Source organism: Cryptotermes secundus, unplaced genomic scaffold (assembly GCF_002891405.2).
Source record: "Cryptotermes secundus unplaced genomic scaffold, Csec_1.0 scaffold1274, whole genome shotgun sequence".
NCBI classification, from domain to species: domain Eukaryota; kingdom Metazoa; phylum Arthropoda; class Insecta; order Blattodea; family Kalotermitidae; genus Cryptotermes; species Cryptotermes secundus.
In genome coordinates this window covers 726,219-747,071 of record NW_019718632.1, presented here as the reverse complement: position 1 = coordinate 747,071, position 20,853 = coordinate 726,219, and the positions used below count along the sequence as shown (strand labels likewise).

At 38.7% G+C, this 20,853-nt stretch overlaps 1 protein-coding gene across 4 annotated transcripts in view; it reads left to right on the top strand.

The window, feature by feature from the left end:
• LOC111863049 (adenylate cyclase type 5) overlaps positions 1-16,744 on the top strand; it is a 144,051-nt gene extending 127,307 nt beyond the window's left edge. For all 4 annotated transcript variants that reach the window (XM_023849002.2, XM_033750969.1, XM_033750972.1 and 1 more), the window contains 15 exons: positions 345-503; positions 1,068-1,212; positions 1,453-1,547; positions 2,177-2,333; positions 2,423-2,520; positions 3,736-3,820; positions 4,010-4,114; positions 4,958-5,119; positions 5,197-5,327; positions 5,408-5,544; positions 6,176-6,312; positions 8,710-8,929; positions 9,856-9,987; positions 11,107-11,231; positions 13,594-16,744. In XM_023849002.2, the coding sequence (XP_023704770.1) occupies positions 345-503; positions 1,068-1,212; positions 1,453-1,547; positions 2,177-2,333; positions 2,423-2,520; positions 3,736-3,820; positions 4,010-4,114; positions 4,958-5,119; positions 5,197-5,327; positions 5,408-5,544; positions 6,176-6,312; positions 8,710-8,929; positions 9,856-9,987; positions 11,107-11,231; positions 13,594-13,764 (2,059 nt within the window). In that variant the 3' untranslated portion in view covers positions 13,765-16,744. The remainder of the gene's footprint in view (positions 1-344; positions 504-1,067; positions 1,213-1,452; positions 1,548-2,176; positions 2,334-2,422; positions 2,521-3,735; positions 3,821-4,009; positions 4,115-4,957; positions 5,120-5,196; positions 5,328-5,407; positions 5,545-6,175; positions 6,313-8,709; positions 8,930-9,855; positions 9,988-11,106; positions 11,232-13,593) is intronic.
• The last annotated feature ends 4,109 nt before the right edge of the window (positions 16,745-20,853 follow it).

The window sequence follows — 20,853 nt, the reverse complement described above, 5'->3', positions numbered from 1 at the left end:
ATTAAATATTTGTCAGAGCGAGATACACTTTGAATAAAGTTTTTAGAAAAAAATGAAACACATTTTTTGTTGAGTACACTTTTTCTAAAAGTGTTATGTTTTCAAGATTGTCAAACAAAAGCAAGCATATCAATTAGAATTGTTACACTATGTGTATATCCTAACTTGTTGAAAGTTTCCTTCATCACTGCTCACCATTCTGATCCATGCCCTAGCACCTCTTTAGGAATTGCCTGGTTTTGTCCTTGTACAACCTTATAACTTTAGTAGAGATTTTACGTACCCTAACCAAGGTTGGTCTACATGAAACATGATGTAACTGAGACAGTTTATGTTCCCCGCAGGCTGGTGCGTGATGTTATGGGCGTGAACGTGAACATGAGGGTCGGTATTCACACTGGCCGTGTGCACTGTGGTGTTCTGGGCCTTCGAAAATGGCAATTTGATGTGTGGAGTAACGATGTGACACTTGCAAACTACATGGAGAGTGGGGGAATCCCAGGGTAAGGCCACTGAGGTCAGTTGTTGTATTCTGATTCCGATTGTGTCCCTGAGCCATGCTGTCTGAGGAATGAAGGAACATCTACTGGAATAAAATATTGAACATTTAAGTATACTATATTTATATATTATATATTAATATATATATAGTTATTTATATCAATGAACTCTCACAACTTTGAAGTCAAAATCTCTTCTTGCCTCAGAGGTACACGACAATCCCATTACAGTGCTCTCTGCGGAAGTGAGAGGTGCTTATTCTCAGAATAATAGGAAACACATGGAAATATCCTTGTGGACATATTGTAGAGTTTTTAATGTTGAAGCAGCTGGTGCATATAGTTACTAGTCTACAGTAAATGTATCAGTAAGATATGTGTGTGGGAGGTGCATTGCAACAAGATAATGTATCATATGGTTAGGGATTCTGTGGACTCAGGGCAGAGGCTCCAGGCTGGCCAGGGGATGGCCTTACTAGGTGAGTGACTGTCAGTTTCTCAAGAAGGACTCTGCTCTGTGGAGTTAGTTAAGATAAAGTTTCTTATTATAAATTGTTTGTTGGCAAGACGAGTTCATATCACAAAGGAGACACTGCGGTACCTTGATGGTGACTATGCCGTGGAGCCAGGTCATGGTGGCGAGCGGAACGCATACCTGCGTGACCACAACATCGAGACGTTCCTCATTGTCCCAGCTGACACATACCGTACAGTAAGTAACACTGCTGGCATTAGCTACCCTGTAGTTTTGCACTCTGATATCTGCTGACAGTAGCTGTCAGTAGTTTTGCGCTCTGATGTCTGCTGACAGTAATTACCCTGTAGTTGTGCACCATGTGACCTGCTGACAATAACTACCCTGTAGTTTTGTATTGTTAGATCTGCTGACAGTAGCTACTTGTAGTTGTGCATACTGGCTAGTGAGTGGCCTCACACTTTTTGTCTGTTGCAGACCAAGCGTCCAGTCAACAATTTCTCAATGAATGGAAGCATCTCGAAGGAGCTGCGGGTCATGGGCCACAGTTCACAGCATGGCAAGCATAGCAAGTGAGTGGAAGTTTGTCACATTGCATGTGTGGTGGCCAGTAAAGGTAAAGCTATCCCTATCCCTGGAACAGACCATGAAGGTCCATAGAGTTGTGAGACGCTGATGCTCCCACATTTTCTTTAGATGTTCTGCTCACAGATGGCAGTAAGGTCGTGGGCCTTATGCACTGGCTGCTTTTTACTCCCAAGGAAGATTCCCTGGTACTCATTTCTGTTAGAGGATGAGTTGACCCCAAGGCCATAGTGCAGCTGGCAGGATTGGGTCAATTAAAAAATTCACCTCACCAGGACTTGAACCCGTGACCTTCCAGCTTATAGCATAGTGCCTCAACCAATTAAGCTACCATGTTAGTCAGTTGCTGAGTTAACTGGTAAAGCAGTCTGTTAATTGGATGTTTATTTTGTTAGGTAATTAATAAGTTGATTAGTGAGTCATTTACTTGACTAATTAATGATTCAGCTGAATATTCATATCTGTCAGTTAATGACTTAATTAGTTGTTTACTGGCCTGGTTAATTAGTCAGCTAATTAATGACTCAGTAAGTCAATCATTTAGTGAGTCAGTAGATCTGTCAATATGTTAGTCAGTTAATTAGTGAGACAGGCTGTCATGTGCATTGCTCCTCAGAGTGGGGTTTGGGGAGAGTCTGGAGGAAAAAGACCCTGAGGATGAGGTGAACGAATACCTGATGCGAGCCATTGATGCACGTAGCATCGACCGTCTGAGGGCTGAGCACTGCAAGGCGTTCCTGCTGACCTTCCGGAGACCTGACATCGAGGAGAAAGTGAGTCGCATATTTGTGCAAATGCAGATGTGACAGTTTAGCATGCCTTATGCCTGTCATGCTCACTCTGTGTGTGTTGTGTGTTGCAGTACTCAAAGGAACGTGACCGTATGCTGTCAACATACTTCTGCTGCTCCTTTTTCATCTTCTTGTCCATTGTCATTGTACAACTGGCTGTCATACCACAGTGAGTAGCTGAACATGTAGAATGAGAAAATTGTTTGTCCATTATGCCCCTATCTACCTGTCATTCTTATACTGTAATTTCCTTGGCAGTATCGTGCAGGAGCTTGTGATAGAATTATTGTTTAGCAATTCTGTTGTACCCCCCACTTCATATTTCGGGTTGGAAGAGGATTTCAACCCTTAAAACAACATTATAATAGTCACCTGTTCCTGTTTAAGCTACATGTCCATTCCATTATTACTTGACTGCACGAGGATAATCATGTAAATTTCTGAGTAGGTCCAGGTCTCACTGGGCATGTGTCAGTTGTTTAAGGTAGTAGTTAAGTTAGTTACTTCATGCATTCCGTCAGATATAAGAAATTTTAATCAGTGGATGAAATGTTTTGCTGCCTGACAAACTTGGCCTCAACTGGACTTTTTAAGAGGTGAACCAACAATAGTAAAAGGAAATACTTTATTTACATCTTTGTTACAGTACTAATTATCATGGAAACTTATTGAAGAGGTAGATACTAATAAGTGCTAGTGATGAAGGTTGGTTTTAAAATTAATTAGTTATATAATATTAATGTAGTTATCCTGTGTTGTCAGGAATATGATGAAGTAACAGCATTTGTAGTAGTCTTACAGTTGATAGCTTGAAGTTGGTTAAATTTTACAGTTGTAGGTTTTTTCCATCTTGAAATATAAGGTAAGGTTGTGTGTTAGCTCTGCAGCAGCTCTGGGTGTTTATATGTGGGGATATTACAGACATTCATCAGCCTTATCTCTGTGGTAGTGTTGTGTGTTTGTGCTGAGCAGCTGGTGGTGATGTCTAGTGTTCAGTAATTCACGTTGTCAGGACATATTTCTTCTGACAACACAGCACAACTATTTTAATAATTTTAAGTACTTAGTTTTAGTACTAACCCTTGTCTCTAGTACTAATTATATCTACCTGTTAAGTCTCTAAGAATATCTAATACTATAGTAAAGACTATTATTTCATTTTAGCATTGCTCACTTGGGTCTTGAAGGTGGCCACTTGTGGCTGAAATATGTATGGCAGCAAAAGATTGTATCCATTGTTTCTTGTTTTACACGATGGAATTTTAATTTTTATGCATTCATTAATACAGTGTAATGGTTAGGATGTCCTCTATAAAGTTAATTAGTGAATTAGTTAGTATGTTAATGAGTGAGTCAGTTGGTTGAGTATTTTGCTGTGTTGCAGCTCTCCCCTGATGTTTGGCTGTTTTCTGGTTGGTGGATGTGTCATCACTCTGATCAATATGGTGGTTCTCGTCGAGAATAGCCGGGTGAGTCAGAAGGCTACATTTTGACATGGCTCATGAGATATCGCTGCAGCACCGTGTGACTGTCAGTATAACAGGCTTACTCTATATCAGTCACTGACATTAGATTTATACTGAGGTTCAGGAGTCTGCGAGTTGTCTGTGGACAACACTGACATTTAGGGTGTATCAGCAGTAATTGTTGTGTTGTAGATAGTGCCTGCAGCCCTGCACTGGATGTGCCAAAACCGGGCCATGGCGCAGATGCTAGCCGCTGCTGTACTGCTTGTTGCATATGCTGTCACACTGTCTCCATTGGTAAGCAGCCAGCATTGTCCTGCCCAGATGTATAACAGACTCACCGAAACACTCGCTGTGTTTTATGCCAAGGCCAGACTGAGATAAATAACAGAAAAGAAAGAAGAATGATACAGTGTGGTTGCATCTTGTGCAAATTTGAAATAGCGTGGTATAAAAAATATTAATAAAGTCTCACTTTATGTGCTAAGTTTTAATTCATGCAAATCCCGTAAAATGTGGCAAGACTCACCCATGTGTTTCAGAACTTGTCTTGAATTGTGCGAGGTCTTCAGGAATGCATCCTCACATTAAATGTGACCGCACCATATATGTAAAACTATCAGTTTATTTGTGTCACGATGTCTCAAATTTCAGTTGCCTTTTTCCACCGTCCATTTGTCTTCTTTCAGTATAGGCTGTTGATAAATTTTGCATGAACCGTCATCTGAATGTACATTTTATGTAGGGTAATTACAACAAATGTTAACACCCCCAGAACATCCCTATCAAATGTGTTCTGTATGACAGTGAGATATACATCCATCCATATGGCAACCTTCCTCAAACCCACCATTTCAAATGTTTATCACTCTGTGTTTGTCTATTCAGATGTTCGTGTAATGTTCAAGCCCTAATTAAATACTAGTGCCAAAATAAATACAGTATTTCCAACACTATGCAAAGGCCATTAAAAAGAACATTAGCAGAATTCTAATTACAAGCTGAAACACAAAAAAAAGCAACTCATAGGAACATCAGAATGTCCATTGTGGCAGTATCATTACATTCCATTTGTCGATATGAATAGACTTTATGAATTGAAACAACCTTGTAATAAAGTTGTGTACTTCCTGCCACCAGTTTGCGCTTCAGTCAGAGCTGTGTCCAGTGAAGGTACTGCAGCAGCCCACTGTGCTGTCAAACTTGACTTTCACTGAATGGCAACTGGAGCCACAACTGACAGAGGCTGCAGTGCCCTCCCCATGCCCCCCACCTGTCACCGACCACAATGATTACATGGACGTGAGTATCGTCAGCTTCATATCTGTTTATTGTGATCCTTGTAAGCACATTTATACAGTCATAATGATCTGTTTCAGTACTTCACATACTGCGTGATGCTCGTAATGATCATGTGCGCAGTTTACCAAATCCTAATTAGCCTCGCCAAGTTGGTCATCCTGTCATGCATTGGTGCTGGCTACCTAGCACTCATCATGTTCCATGCAGGGTAAGTTGCCATGCTGCTCCACGTTCCTCTAATGTTGGGAGTTGTATGAGTTTCATGTCAGCAGCCATGTACCCTTGCAGGAACAGGAACGAGGTGCTGTGGTACCGCTACCTAACAGTGGTTGTTCTTCTCAGCTTTGTGGTGGCCCTTGTTATTCACGGCCAGCAGACAGAGGCCACCTATCGGCTAGACTTCCTATGGAAGCTCCAGGCTACAGGTATGATGAAACAGAGAGCCAATGTATGAGGTCTGAGGTTCTCTGGGTTATGACATCAGGTAGTCTGGTACCAATATTCTGGAAGAATATGCTGCCTCCACCTCTGATGTAGAAGATTCACTGAGAGAGGGAATGATATTAACTTTACACATTGGTTCAGTCTTACCCCTAGTTCCTGGCCTCCTTTAATTTGTCACTCACTGTCCTTCTCCACTTGACTCGCTCGTCTTCCCTGAAGATGTAGGCAGCAGTTCCCTCAAAGGCATCAGCCTACATGGCATCACACTGTAGAAGACAGTAATCTTCAAGAAGTAAGTAAGTAAGTTACAATGACAAGTGTACCTGTCAGCAAAACAATGATGTTAATATTCTGTTGAAATCGACAGTTCACAACAAGAGCAGTTAATGTATTGTGAAGGGCATGGCTTGATTAATAAATTGGCATGGTCACTCCTTGGTTTTTGCATGACAATTATTTTGTGCCAAGGGTTTGAAACAGCTCTTCAGAACTAGACAGAATCTCCAGATGCATAGAAACACACAGCTGCAAACACCTGCATTATGGCCATGTGATTTAAATTGTCTGTCTTGTTCAGCAGTGTGAACACAGGACTGGTTTGTGTTCTTGCAGAAGAGAAAGAGGATATGGAGCATCTACAGGCGTACAACCACAAGCTCCTGGCCAACATACTTCCTGTCCATGTGGCAGAGCACTTCCTGTGCAGTGACAAGCATGCGGATGTAAGTGTTGCTGCCTCCATATCTGACGTAAGTGGCACTTTGCTTAGTCTTCCTTCTTTTCCTGTCATCATGAAGTGGGATGCCCTTGCAGACAGATACATCTGTAAAAATAGGCTTGATAGTTGTTTAATTTAATAGAAATCATTATTGCCATTACACTGTCCATGCAAAATCATATTTGTACTATTTTGATGTTTTAAATGTGAATATATGTGAATAATTATTAAATAATTTGTACAATATTAATGACCAAATTTTGAAGTTTCCTTTTATAATTGTTTGAATTTCCTCTAGGTCACCTAATTGCACACAAACCTATAGGGCAATAGATCACATATTTTAGGCATGTGTGAGTCTTGAATTTTTAAATTGAATTGAAGAAAAATGTTTCTTTATCTGGGCTGGAATGTTCATTCTTAAGTCCTGAAATTTGAGAATATTCTGATAAATGTGTTTGCTTTTGTGTCAGGGTCTGATGTCAGCAGAGATAAAAATTATATTTGCCAAAATGGAATATGAGTTTTCTCCCCGTCTTTTGAGAATTACAGGAATGCCTGTGGGCATGAATTTTGATCCTAACTATATACATATTGACGTTTTTAATGTGTTTTAAACTTTTAGAGTATTCATGCCATAATTTGTGTTGCTGTGCTATGAGAGAGCAAGTTGAAAAGCAAGAGAAACATAAATATGTGTGTCAAGATCAGAAGTCATGAGTTTGTCCAAAATACCATTTACATTAGGAAACAATTCACTGGTATTGTGGGGCTGTGTGCTAATGCAAGTGTGATAGTGGAAGATTCTCTCAGGGTAACATGTAGTAATGCGAAAGGGAATAGTATGTCAAAATGTCCTATATCATTTGACTTGTCCTATATCGTGTATAATGATCCATGGATATGAAGTAAATAAATAAATAGATCAGGCACTGCAGTTATGATTTATACTTCATGATTACAATGATTAAACATGCAGAACAAAGAAACATGTGAAGCAGCAAGAAAATACAGTGTCTCATGAAGCAAACATCCAAAAGAGGAAATGATATAACAAGAATTTGTAACAGTTCTATGCAAATATCATAGTTTTTGTGGATTCAGTGGCAGAATGAAGTGTCAGTTTCGTGCAATGTCGTTAAAATCAATGAGCAGCAGAAATTTAAGTGCAGCACAGTGTGTATTTTCAAAATGCTATCCAGTTACACCCAGTATGATGTACATGCAACATCTGTTTTCTTAAACATCAGGCCATGAAAACATGCTAGTGACTGACATATTGGAATAATGGTCATTTATAAGCATTATCAGGGATACTCCTTTCAGCTTTACAGTTTCATTGGTAACAGTTCAACATCTAGACAAATTTGAGATAGAAAACTATAAAGGACATAGTTTGAAACTTGGCTAACCTTCACTAACACAGGCATGAAGACCCTCTAACTTGACTTTACAATACTGTGGACCCCACTGGTATTCCTCACTGTAAGATTTTTTGGTCATTTAGTTTTGAATTTTAATTATTAAAAGTTAATGATCTCTTTGTTAAATTTCATCCATTTAAGATTTCCCTCAGTTTAGTGTTCAGATTCATAGCTCCCCTTAGAAAATATAAGTAGGCATTTCACTCCTGTTTTAGTTAACCCAGCATTTTACGTTTAAATTATACACATCTTCAGAGGATTCTCTGTCACTTTGTTTTCCAACCTAGACTTTCCATTAAAATATTTAAAGATATGATCAATCATTGTTAAAATAGTTTTAAAATTGTTGATTTATCTAAATTAACCTTTAAACATATCATTTTAATTCCTCTATTAGGGTTTTACTTAAGTCTGTCTTGTAATTACTACATATAAAAATAAATATTAAGGAATGTGCTTGCACTTCTACTAGTGGCATGCATGCGCACTTCCACTAGTGGCATGCATGCGCACTTCCACTAGTGGCATGCATGCGCACTTCCACTAGTGGCATGCATGCGCACTTCCACTAGTGGAGTTTAAATGCCTGGCTGGCCAAAATGGGGTACTTTGGCCACAACGACTGTACTCATCAGTGGCCCGATCAGGGCACTTCGGATATTAAAGGTTAATCTCTGGTTATTTTCTTTTGTTCTCTGCATTTGTTGTCTTTGTTCTGTTGCCTCATCTTACCTAACACAGTTTATATTTAGTCTTGCAAAGGAGTTCCAAACTATGAACAAGAATATGCTATATGTATTGCCCATCTCTTCATTTTCAATTTCATTACACTAATATTTGGTCAAGATTAGGAATCTAAAGCTTCTCATTATGTAATTTTCTCCATCGTCCTCTTACTTCCTCTCATGTTCATGTTCTCAGCATTCTGTTCCCACACGCACCACTCAAAGCTTCTCATTTCTTCATATTATTTTGTCTGTTTTCTTGTCTGACTGTGGCACCAGGAACTGTACCACGAGCAGTGTGAGTGTGTGTGCATCATGTTTGCTTCCATCCCAAACTTCTCCGAGTTCTATGTTGAGCTGGAAGGGAATAATGAGGGAGTGGAATGCCTCAGACTACTTAATGAGATCATCGCAGACTTTGACGAGTTACTTGCTGAACGTCGTTTCCGCTACATCGAGAAGATCAAGTCTACAGGTGCCACCTACATGGCTGCCTCAGGTTGGTATAACCATGTAACCTATTCACAATGGCTGTGAGATGTGTTCCTGTTTGGGACACATTATCTGCTGTTATGGTGGTCACATGGAAATACAGATGTATCAGACAGCACAGTGTATGTGTGGAGAAAGCAGAATTGAGGATTTCATTTTGAAATATACAGGATTTGAATTTTCACAGCAGTGAATATTAACACTGTATTCTTTTGGGGTGATAGCAGTTTCAGATACTGATTGGTGATAAAAAGTTTCTGAGGAAGGATTTTGTGTGGTGAACATTCAAGTTTGATAACAGCAGAATATTTTTTGAACAGCTGAGTAACTATAATCTGCTCAGTGAAGACCCTGTACCATGAAGTCATTCACTGAATCAGTTGCAAACCAGTCATTTGCTTAGTTGGTTCCTAACTTAATGACTTATTCAATGAGTCAGTAAATTAACCAGTTAGTTAGTTATCCATGGCATTGCTCAGGTGGTCAGCCATTTATTTCTCATCACAGAAGCTCAGGTTCAGGCACATAGAAGTCCATATCAGATTTATGGCAGACAAAATGGTACTACAGCAGATTTACCTCCAAGCACTTTTCTCTCATTGCCATTTATCTTTCCATCAATACTCCATACTTGTTTGTCTCTCATTAGGGGCCCATTTCATACTGCAGTACTGAGGGTACTGAATCTCACCCCCTTCTGATCATTTCTTCACCAATGCTGCGTATTCCTTTGTCATCATAGACTGGTACAAGAAGCCCATGTAAGCCACAGTACCAAGGAACTCAGTCTCACCTCAACCCTGCAATTAAAAAGGAAACTGCTGTGTTACTCAGTTAAAAGGTTATTTAAATTCCTGTATCTCAGGAACCTATTCAATGCTATGTGTTTACTAGCAGTTCACTGTGTGACTGATGTTATGGCCTCTCTTGCAGGCCTCACAAAGAGCACATGTGACATGCGAGGGTTCCATCATGTGACAGCAATGGCAGACTATGCACTGAGGATACGAGAACAGCTCTCCTATGTCAACGAGCATTCTTTCAATAACTTCAGAATCCGGATAGGTGAGACTTCAGCATGTCGTATGTAACTGAATCCTTGTCTTTATATTAGAAGGAGCTCTTCAAATTTTGAGCAAAAATATTTATCAGTTACATTCTCGACTCCTTGGCTGCACTAGATAACAATTTATCTAATCTGTTGAAACATCTAATCAGTTTTTTAATTATTTTTTAATATATGTTATGTAGAAAATGTTTCACATGAAAGATAAAGATCATAATGGGAAATATCTTACATTATTTACCAGTTGTGTTCATGATGATATTATTTAGGACAATCAATGAAATTTGGCTATGCGCTATGTAAAATAGGGTTTATATTCAGAGCTTTAGTCGTACAAATAAAGATGGCAGGGCAATCTGCCCTGCAGTTCCAGGTTAAGGGAAATGGACTAGAAACATAATGTGAGTTTGTCAGGAATTAAATGAGCTATTATTTATCTATGTTTGATATCACTGAAGAGTACTATCCTCTGAGATATGATGCCATGTCAACCTCCCTGCTGGGATATAGCAACACTTAGTCCATTGAAAGTCAAAGTCCAACACTTGATATCCCTGTTTGTAACCTTTTCAATTCCTCAATCCAAAGATCATCTCAGGATACTTGTATTGAAACTGCCACAGCTTAAGAGATTGGCTCAGAGTTAATCCCTTACTACAGCATTTCTCTCAATATGTGACATCAAGTGTAACGTACCAATGTTACATTATCTATACATATGCTCTTTTGGAGGTAATGCAAAGAAGTATTCTGTGTAAATACATTTATCCCCAAGCACCCTTGTTGATTCTAGCGGGTAGTTCTGTGATGCAGTTTGGCAGTCATTGGGTTAAAGTAAGTGCAAGATGACACCCTAATACTCAGGCAATCAGTGGGTCTCAATTCTTGTCTGCCAAGGCTTGACTACTGCTCTAATTATATTGAATCAGTAGAAACCAAAATCATATTCATCTGATAAATTGTATTGCTTGCCCCCAGTGCTGAAATACATACAAATATGTGGATAGAGGGCCACGGTCTTCTGCTATGAAATGACTTATATTTTTACATTTCATAACAACATTGTGGGTTTAATAGGAAGTGATAAGCTACAATGGTGTGTTGTGTGTTCATACCAGGGATCAATATTGGACCAGTGGTGGCCGGTGTGATTGGCGCTCGGAAACCTCAGTACGACATCTGGGGAAATGCGGTGAACGTGGCTAGTCGGATGGACTCCACAGGAGTACTGGACCAGATTCAGGTGATGGCAGTGGTACTGCAGAGCAACCCCAGCGTCATGACAGTTTATAAAAGTCAGAAGTTGCTCACTCTAACAGATACTTATTACTTACTTATGGAGCTGAGCCCTTCTTGAGGAGAAGCCAAATCTGCAGCTACTCAAGAATTTCCCAGAATTTTATGGAACCCGAAGGTTCATTACCATGTTCACAAGAGCCCTCCACTGGTCCTTATCCTGAACCAGATCAATCCAATCCGATCCATACCATCCCATCCTATCTCTCTAAGATCCATTTTAATGTTGTCCACCCCCCTATGCCTTGGTCTTTCCTTTTGGCTTTCCCACCAATATCCTATATGCATTCCTCTTCTCCTCCATTCGTGCTACATGCCCTGCACACCTCATCCTCCTTGACTTGTTCATTCTAACTATACTTGGAGAGGAATACAAGTTATGAAGCTCCACATTATGCAGTTTCCTCCAGCCTCCTGTCACTTCATTTCTCTTTGGTCCAAATATTCTCCTCAACACCCTCAGTCTTTGTTCCTCCCTTAATGTCAGAGACCAAGTTTTACACCCATACAGAACCACAGGCAAAATTATAGTTTTGTATGTTCTAATTTTTATGTTTTTGGACAGCAGACGAGAAGACAAGAGGTTCTGGACTGAATGGTAGCAAACATTCCCCAAGTTCAGTCTGCTTTTAATTTCCTCCTGGATTAGGTTTTGACTTGTTATTGTCGTTCCCAAATATCTGAACTGTGCCAAATTTTCAAAACATCTGTTTTCTATCTTTTGCCCTGCATTTTGCTGATGAGACAGCAACATATACTTAGTTTTCTCTGGAGTGGTTAACATGGGTATATGAAAGGAGAATTTTTCAATATATTCAGCATTGTCTGAACCAGAGAGTTAAAGATTTTCTTTAACTTACATAACCTCTTCTGTCACAACTCTTCTGTGCTTCATGAAGGAATATCTTTGCTGCACACTTGCAAGTCATTGTGTGTGCATATGTGTGAGAATCAACTGCTTGACACTTTTCGAACTGGATTAGCAGACCAACACAGGGTTCATTTTAAACCTCACTGATACTTGACTTGTAGGTGTTACATTATGGGTTGTCTTCCATGCCACAACTGGAATACTAGCAACTTTTTGACAGTGCATACTTAAGAAATGGTTGGGAAACAACCACTGTACCTAAATGCTTAAAATCATTCTTCTGCCATAAAATAACCTGTTGCAATCTGACATATAACGAAGCCAGATGTTGAAATATGAAAGGTGGATAAACCCATAAAATAAAGAAAAACCAGTCCCAAAAACAGAAATAAACAGTATGGACCACACAATGACTAGTTCCAAACAATACAACTGCTCCATAAGGAAATCAAATGGGAGTAGAAATAAAACAAACTAGTCTTCGATCAAAACAACCCTCATAGATAACTGCATATTGTAGCATCATAATTGCAGTGATGAACCCAAACATGAATAGTATTTATGAATGAGACAGTTAAACACAACATAACCAGCAACATTTTAATTCATCTGAGTGTATTTTATAACTTAAAACTTTTATTATTTTTATATTGTTTTGATTTATTATAGACGTCTTTATGTACATCTCTAGGGACTCATTTAATGTAAAACTTTCAGTCCAGTTTTAATATATTTACAAGAACAGTATTCTAACAAAAAATGAATATATTAACCATGTATAAAGACATATACATTAATAATAATTGTTATATTGTAATATATGAATTCATATAAAATGCAATTCAAGAGTTTGAGAACAGTTGTTAGTGTATACTGTCTGATGATGGCTTTATAAGCAGAAACATGTAGCACACTGCCGTACTATTAGGACCAATAAACTCATTATACACAGTAAATGTGAATGAGCTTTTGATAGTTGTTGCACTGAGATGGATAAACAATGAAGAAAAAAATAACCTTCTGTTTAATATGTTAGGGAAGTATTTGATTTGTTTCATTTTGGTCCATCACACTAACAGTTAGAAAACTGAAATAGTCACATTGGATGGACTTGTCTTTTATAATTGTCAGAGAAGTAAGTTGTGAAGATGGGAGGACAATAAAACTTGCTCAAGATCATGTCCAGTGGTGAGCTTTGGTATCAGCTGTGTTGAACCTTTGACTTCTACTTTTGCTTAGTGTGGATGTTAGTTATTTTGGACAGTCAGTACAGAACTTAGTAAGTCAGTTTGTTAATCATTTAACTAGTCACTAAGTTTGTTTAGCAAATAAGTTGGTTATTGATTTAGCACTTAATTAGTCAGTTTGTTAGTTCATCTACCAGTCCCTTGGTCAGTCACTCTGTTCATTGCTGAGCCACAGTTGAATTTGTTTGCAGGTTACTCAAGAGATGTACCAGATCCTTCATGCCAAAGGCTACCCTCTCACCTGTCGGGGTACCATAAAGGTGAAGGGGAAGGGTGATATGGTGACATACTTCCTGAATGGATACTCCAACACTGCTGCTACCCCGTCGAGTGCAGGCACTCCTAGTCAAGAGCCGAGCTAGATGCGTGGGCATGTTGGTACCAAGCTTTAGGGTTCTGAAGGCTCTCTGCAGTAGACCCAGTATTAACATCATGCCATTGGAGACCTCTGTCTTAGAGGTGGGAAAACACTCTGCCATTCAGAGAAGGGTCATGAAATTCTTGTACGAAAGTGATAAATTCTGACATGGTGACTGCACAGAATGTTTTAGGTTAACATGCAGCTGAACACCAATGACACATGATAAACTTGTAGTATGAATAATATGCACACTTAAAATGCCTGATCCTTCATAACCCTAAAATTTAGCCTGCCATAGTGAGTCTACAGAACTGCTAACTGAAGCATCAAGAAGGTGGCAGATGGCTGTACCACATGCCTCGAATGAAATGAAAATGTGTGCCAAATCCCCCCTCCATTCATATTGTAGAGCTGTAGCTGTCATCTTTCAACAGGGTATGTAGTAAAGTTGTGTTTGTATATGTGTGTGCGTGCCTGAGGAAGGACAGAGTATCCCTGGGCCCTTGTGTTTGTGTGTATGTCTGAAATAAAAAGGCCAAACTATCCCTGGAACATTCTTTCTCTTTCCATTCTCATCTGCTGCACTGTGATTTATCTTACAAGGTTTTTCCTTTTAGAAACTTCTTATTTTCAGAATTGAGGCCATAATGCCCTATCTCGGACTGTGGGATATGTTTCTCAGTTTTGGTTCCAGTTCCTTCTAGGCCAGGTTTGTTTTGTGTGTGACTTGCATCATCTCATTGTCTCAGGGGATTACGTCGTGGATCCAGTTGTCTAAGGAGTTCTAGGAACAACCAACAAAATATGGATCCTTACAAAAATAAATGAAAGCAAAATCAAAGCAATGCATAGGAGTCGGTATAGTGACAGGCTACAGGCTGGATTCCTGCGGTTCAAATCCCAGCAGGGGCAAGATTTTTCTCTACCCCACAGCGTCCGGACACACACTGGGGCCCACTCAGCCTCTTTACCAAATGGATATTAGTTGCTGTTTCCCTGGAGGTAAAGTGACTGGGGCGTGAAGCTGACCTCTCACCTCCATCTAGTGATAAAGTAAAGAGTGGTGGAGCTATATGTCCACTCCCCCCATGTCTTCATGACATAGTGCTTTATTAATAAGTAAAAGACAAGAAGGTATTGAATTAGTAATGAAATGACTGGAGAAGTTGGCATTCAGAATTTGTTTAGAGATAACAAAGAGACTATTACAAAGAACAGGTGGGACAAGGATACCAAGAAGAGCATTAGGAATAGAATATAAAGGAAAGAGACCTGTTGGATGACCCAAAACAACACAGCTCAGTCATGTGTTGAAAGACATCAAGAAGGATGGAACCAGGTGGCAAGAAGCAAGAAATAAATGTTGTGGGAAGAGGAAATAGACTGCACACTTTTCATCTGTTGGCCTACATAAAATGAAAACAATGCTAGGAGAAGAAGTTCTGATATATTTTATTGTATATTAAATGTTTCTGCAAAATTAATGTTCAAAATCAAACTTGAGATTGAGCTAAGAATTTTGAAGACTTCATACCAATTTAAGGGAATCTGTTGGAGTAAAAACAAACTACTCCCACAGCTAGCTAATGTTTATGAATGGTTACTGCCTGTGAAAACATGCTGTATATTGGAAAAGCCTCGTAAGATAAACAAAATTAAATAAGATGTAATATCAGGAGCTTCTAAGGTGCTTGTGAGTTGGTGAGTGCTCAGGGTTCTCAGGGCTTTCTCCCTTGTGAAAGACTGTTGTATGTTGGTCCATCTCCCCATGTATGTTAGTTACTCATGAGCGGTGCAGTTAATTGTGTTGCCTGCAGTGATGCTACATTTGTGTAGTTTTATTTGTTTGTTGGTCTTTGTATGTCTATATGATAAACAGCTTCTCTAGACATCTATGTCAAGTAGAAACTGGAAATGTGACACAGTCTTCAGAAATATATACTCACTTTTATTCTTTTAGGACACAAAGCCTGAATGTACTTCTGTCTGCTCACTGTGTCCTCTAGACCAGTGTTTCTTGACCCCTGGGTCACGACCCAATACCGGGCCCTTGTCTTATAAAAAAATTTACTGGGCCATGGTCTCACAGAGGTTGAGATACACAGCTCTGGACCAACCCCAAATATATTTACTTCTAGTTTGTTGCTTTTTTTTTTCCCCCCTCTCCACTGATGCTCTATATGCTCATGTTATGTGTTCCTTGAACATTTCAATCTTCAGGCTTTTGCAGAGAATATAAGCTGAAGAAGCAGTGAACCCCCTTTCCTAGGCAAAATTGAAAGAATGAAAAAAAGAAATAGTAAAGCATTAAACACTGACAAAAATTGCAGCCCTCAGAAAATATGTTTAAAAAATCTATCTCAGTAACAGGCCATAGAGGCCCATAGTGCTGTGAGACATCAAGGCACCCACATTTTTCTAGAAAGTTGGCTCACAGATGGCAGTGAAGTTGTCAGCCTTACACACCAGCCACCCTTTGGCCCTAGGAACATTCCTAGTGAGTTCTGTTAGAGACTGAGTTGACCCCAGGATCATAGTGCAGCTGGAAGGATTAGATCACTTAAAATATCCAGTGCCCTTATTGGGAGTCAAAATGTTGTAACTTATTTATGAAAGAATATTCCTTCTTGTGCTTGTGGTATATCAACAACGAATTATGATTATGAAAAATATTGAATGAGTGCTATCTTTTGGAATATGACACCATGTAGTCTGGTAGGAGTTCACTAACATTTCCAAAGAGTAGATGGTTATTCTCTGGCCCTTGAAATAGAAGCGGTATATTCTTCCGAAATTTCTACCAGACTACACGGCGTGACATCTTCACTCTTCACATTTACTGCTGTGGTTACCTCAAATCTCAAACATAGGCTCTGCATTAGCCTAGAACTGCCATGAGACCCTGAAATCATCTAAAATGGAGAATGTTTTCTACAGGAATATAAAATAGCAATAACTGTCTCATATTTACAAAAAAAAAACATTTCTTCGGGGTCTGGCACAGTGGCCAATGAAACAGCAGGCAGAAGTGTCACCACAGCTGTTTACAGAATCTTCTATGTTTCTTGGCCTACTCACCTCAAACTATTCTTTGATTGTAGCTGATATTTTAATGTTGTCACTGAGGTGATTTAGCATTAGTGCTCCTTGTGGTCACAGAACACCAGTAATGGCTACTGCAATAATGTGACATGATCAGAGAGGGCTCATTGCTTTCAGTTATTGTTATAAATGTGGCTCTCTGTTGATAATGGGATAAGTCATTTATCAAACATCAGTTAAATCAATTTAATTTAATGTTTGCTTTTACATTCAAAAACTGTATTTTACCTACACAGTATATTTATATACACATAGTACTGGAAGCCATCTGCAGCAAAAGTTGTGAGATGGATTCAGTACTGATCTGTATATGCCCTGTTATACTTGAAACACAGATTGGGCTTTAACAGTTTTCTCAAAATGTGCACGTTTCATTGCACTTTACTAAGTTCTGTGTCTCATTTGATAGATTCTTCAGAACAATAAATATTTAGCAAAATAAAATAATTTATATCTGTGTATGGTGTCCATTAGCTCTGCAGCCATAGATCTATATCTGCAGTAAATAAATCTCGTTAAATAATGAGGTATGTTTAATTTCAAAGAAACACAGTTTGAAGAGGGTGTGCATTCGAAATTGAAGCATATTTTCCATTCTTTGGGACCTTCTTCTGCCACATAGTGATCACATTGCAGTTTGTAACTTCAGATGCCAGCCTGGGTACTGTGAGCACCATAGAGCTATGAGCAAGGGCCTAATGACCAACTCTGTAAAACATTTTCATAAGAATATTTTCCCTGACCTTTTCAATAACACAATTCTAAGACAAATATCACCATATTCATTGTCATACCAATGTGACCTTTGAATAACAAAGTGTCTGCTTATGTTTTGATAGTGCACTTGGTGGGATAAGAAGTTGGCCTCTTGTTCCCAGAGTTTCTGGCTGCCTGTGTATGATGTATGTTGAAAAATCACAAACGTTCTCACAAATGGACCTATGGTGCAGACATTTCTGACAGTATTAAATATGTAAACATAAAAATGCAATCTGAGTCTGAAGGACATGTGTGTTGGTATGACTGACTTCTTCCCTATTATTCTGTGCTTGGACTGCTGGTAGCTCTGGAATCATGATGATATATGCTAAGAATCACAACATTACATTTTCAGAGAGAAGCGGGACCTTACAAACAATGTTATAACATTATATGGCCATCATACATTATCTTGCTCTGATTTTTATTACAGAATTTTTTACAAACTCAGGTTCTGAAGTCTGTGAGAATCAAACGACCAACAGTGCACTGACTGACCAATCCTAGAGTACAGAACTAATACATAACTGGACCAAAATATCTGGTGTTCCACTGACAGGCATTTGTTACAGCAGTACTAGCAATGCAGATTGTGTAATCATAATTTTCAATGCAAGTCATGTTTCTGATTATTGGTAAATGATGTAAAGAAATGTACATGTTCAGTTAATTTGTTTTTAAATAACCATTTCAATAATAATTCCTTTTCTGGTGATATACATTAACATGTCATTTTGACACTTTTCCTCCCATAATACACAAAAAATTACAGATCTATTGCTAATAATAAGGAAAAAGGGAAGATAAAATTGAAATGTTTATCGAAGTGTACTGTTTCTGGTTAAAAGACTCTAACACTATTGCCCACTCTTACCCTACGTGAATATGAACACTATTATTTCTAGAAAACAAGAATTGTCAGCAGTAGCACTACTACTACTACTACTAATAATAATAATACCACAATGTCTTGAGTTCTCTATGACTGAAATACACTGGACTCCATCTTTAAGCAGTCCACAGCTTCACACTCAACTTTTGTAAGGTCAATTTTAATATAATGCTTCCACTTATGCATGTGACTCCCCAGTGGTCTTAGCTACAATGTCTTCCAAATAAGTATTTTGCATGCTACATGTCCATTTTATACTTATTGCTTAAATAATTCTTTTCACATGAAAAATTATCATTGTGACCATTGATTTATTTTTCTGCGGGTATGCATCAGTACACAGCGCTGACACCATTTTCATTGTAGTGCAAAATAAGAAAGTAATAATCCAATACCAGTACACAAGCAAGAAATCTGTATCATTCAAATCACTGCATGAGAACCAGCTAACTGGACTAATGTGTTCCTTACAAACACAGGTCATAACAAGGAAATGATACTTTGAGATTCTGATTGTAGTCCTGTGGGTTTTGACTGTATGGGAGGACATGTATTACTTCCCTATTCAAGGACAAGTGATTGCAGTGACGATGCGGAGGAGATTCTGTGCCCCCCAAATTATTAGTTCACCTGGTTAGGTGCTGGCTTCTTATCTCACAGATGTGGGTTCAGTGCCAGCTGTTTTCATGTCACATTCATCATACAAAGAGTGACACTGTACCAGATTTCTGAGTTCCCTTTGTTTACCCCTGTTAATCACTATTCCACCACTTCTGTATACCCATCTATCACTGCCCCCTGATGTGTGTGATACCCTTGAATAGGCACCACATTATTACATCCTGAGTCTTTAAGTTTGGGGCTTCATTTCTGACCTTGTACGTGGCTGGTTAAGAGTAAAGAAGTTTCTTTCCTAGAAGTTGCAATACTGTCTACATGAAAATACTGACCAATTATTCTCTAAGAAAAAAGGAAAACGTCTGGCCAGTTACTTGCCTCATGTTATACCCACATTTTGTCCTCTGAGTTCACACCCAGACTTATCGAGCGAAGGCTTACATCTTTCGCAGCTGTAAAAATTCAGAAGTACAACTTATAATACAGGGACCAAGCGACTGAACCCATGAATCAACTGGTCCAATATCAAGCAGAATTTGTACACACATCTCCAGCAGTCCAAGTCACTTACCCTCTCCATGCAGAATGTTACTATGAGATCAAAGTACTGACATATGTATATATTTTTGTAAATATCCATTATTACGTCTACATATTTTCGTAATGTTGTAATGTCAAAGATGAATGGAAAGCAAGGTTTCTTTAAGTGTTCCAGTTGTCGTTGCAACTTTCAAAACTGGTTTCAGATTATAGCTACTAAATTCTGTGTGGCTGCACTAAACAAATAATGTTGGATAAAGTGTGATAGATGACCTCAATTTGCTAACTCTTCAGACTGTTTCATTGTCACCTGTTGATGGACCAAGCAATTTAAAAACGTGACAGCTGTGCAGTAGCTGAGGTATCATATGCAATAGGACTCAGGTTTCCTTATAACTGATGTTCATCTGTGTCAAAAGAAATGTGTTCCTGACATAAACAATGATCTTAATTCCCTGTGAAGTTAACATTCTTTGATAAGATAAAGCACAGAAAAAAATAGTTTGAATATGAAGGTTTTGAAAGGAAGCTACTCTGTAAATGTATGTAGAGTCTCTGTAGACATGTAAATATGATTCACTGTATAAACACAAAACTACTGCGATGAATATGATGGTATCTGATTCTGTATACCTTCCCTGCACAGCACATTCCTTGATCCTTCAACTCTTACATTTTCTTATTTGGAACATTGAAACACTCGCTGCCAGGCAAATTCATGACCCACACTCTTTGCTTGAAACATGTTATGGGTCTGAATACATAACTTAATGGTACAGGTTGGATTTCAGGAATACGACATGAAACCTTTAGAGCAAAGTACCAGCTGCTTTACATAAAAACTTAATTTCGCCTGTACAGTGTATTTATGTGTTCTATATGATTTTCAAAATAAAGCACAGGCATTTTCTTAAACAGCATTAATCAGTTGATGTTTTGTTATGTGGAAATGATGCATTTTCTGTGAAGTAGAAACTTGGTCTCTGTGTTTCTTGTGAGGTCTGAAATGCACTTGTAAATCTTATTCAGATGAGCTTCAGGTTGCAGAGGATTGCTATCTGCTCAGTTTTATGCTACAATACACAATTGCTATTATAAGCATTAGAATGATACAGAAAGACATTCCACGCCCATAGAGCAGGGAATCCACAACAGCATTATCAATAAGAAAAAACAGCC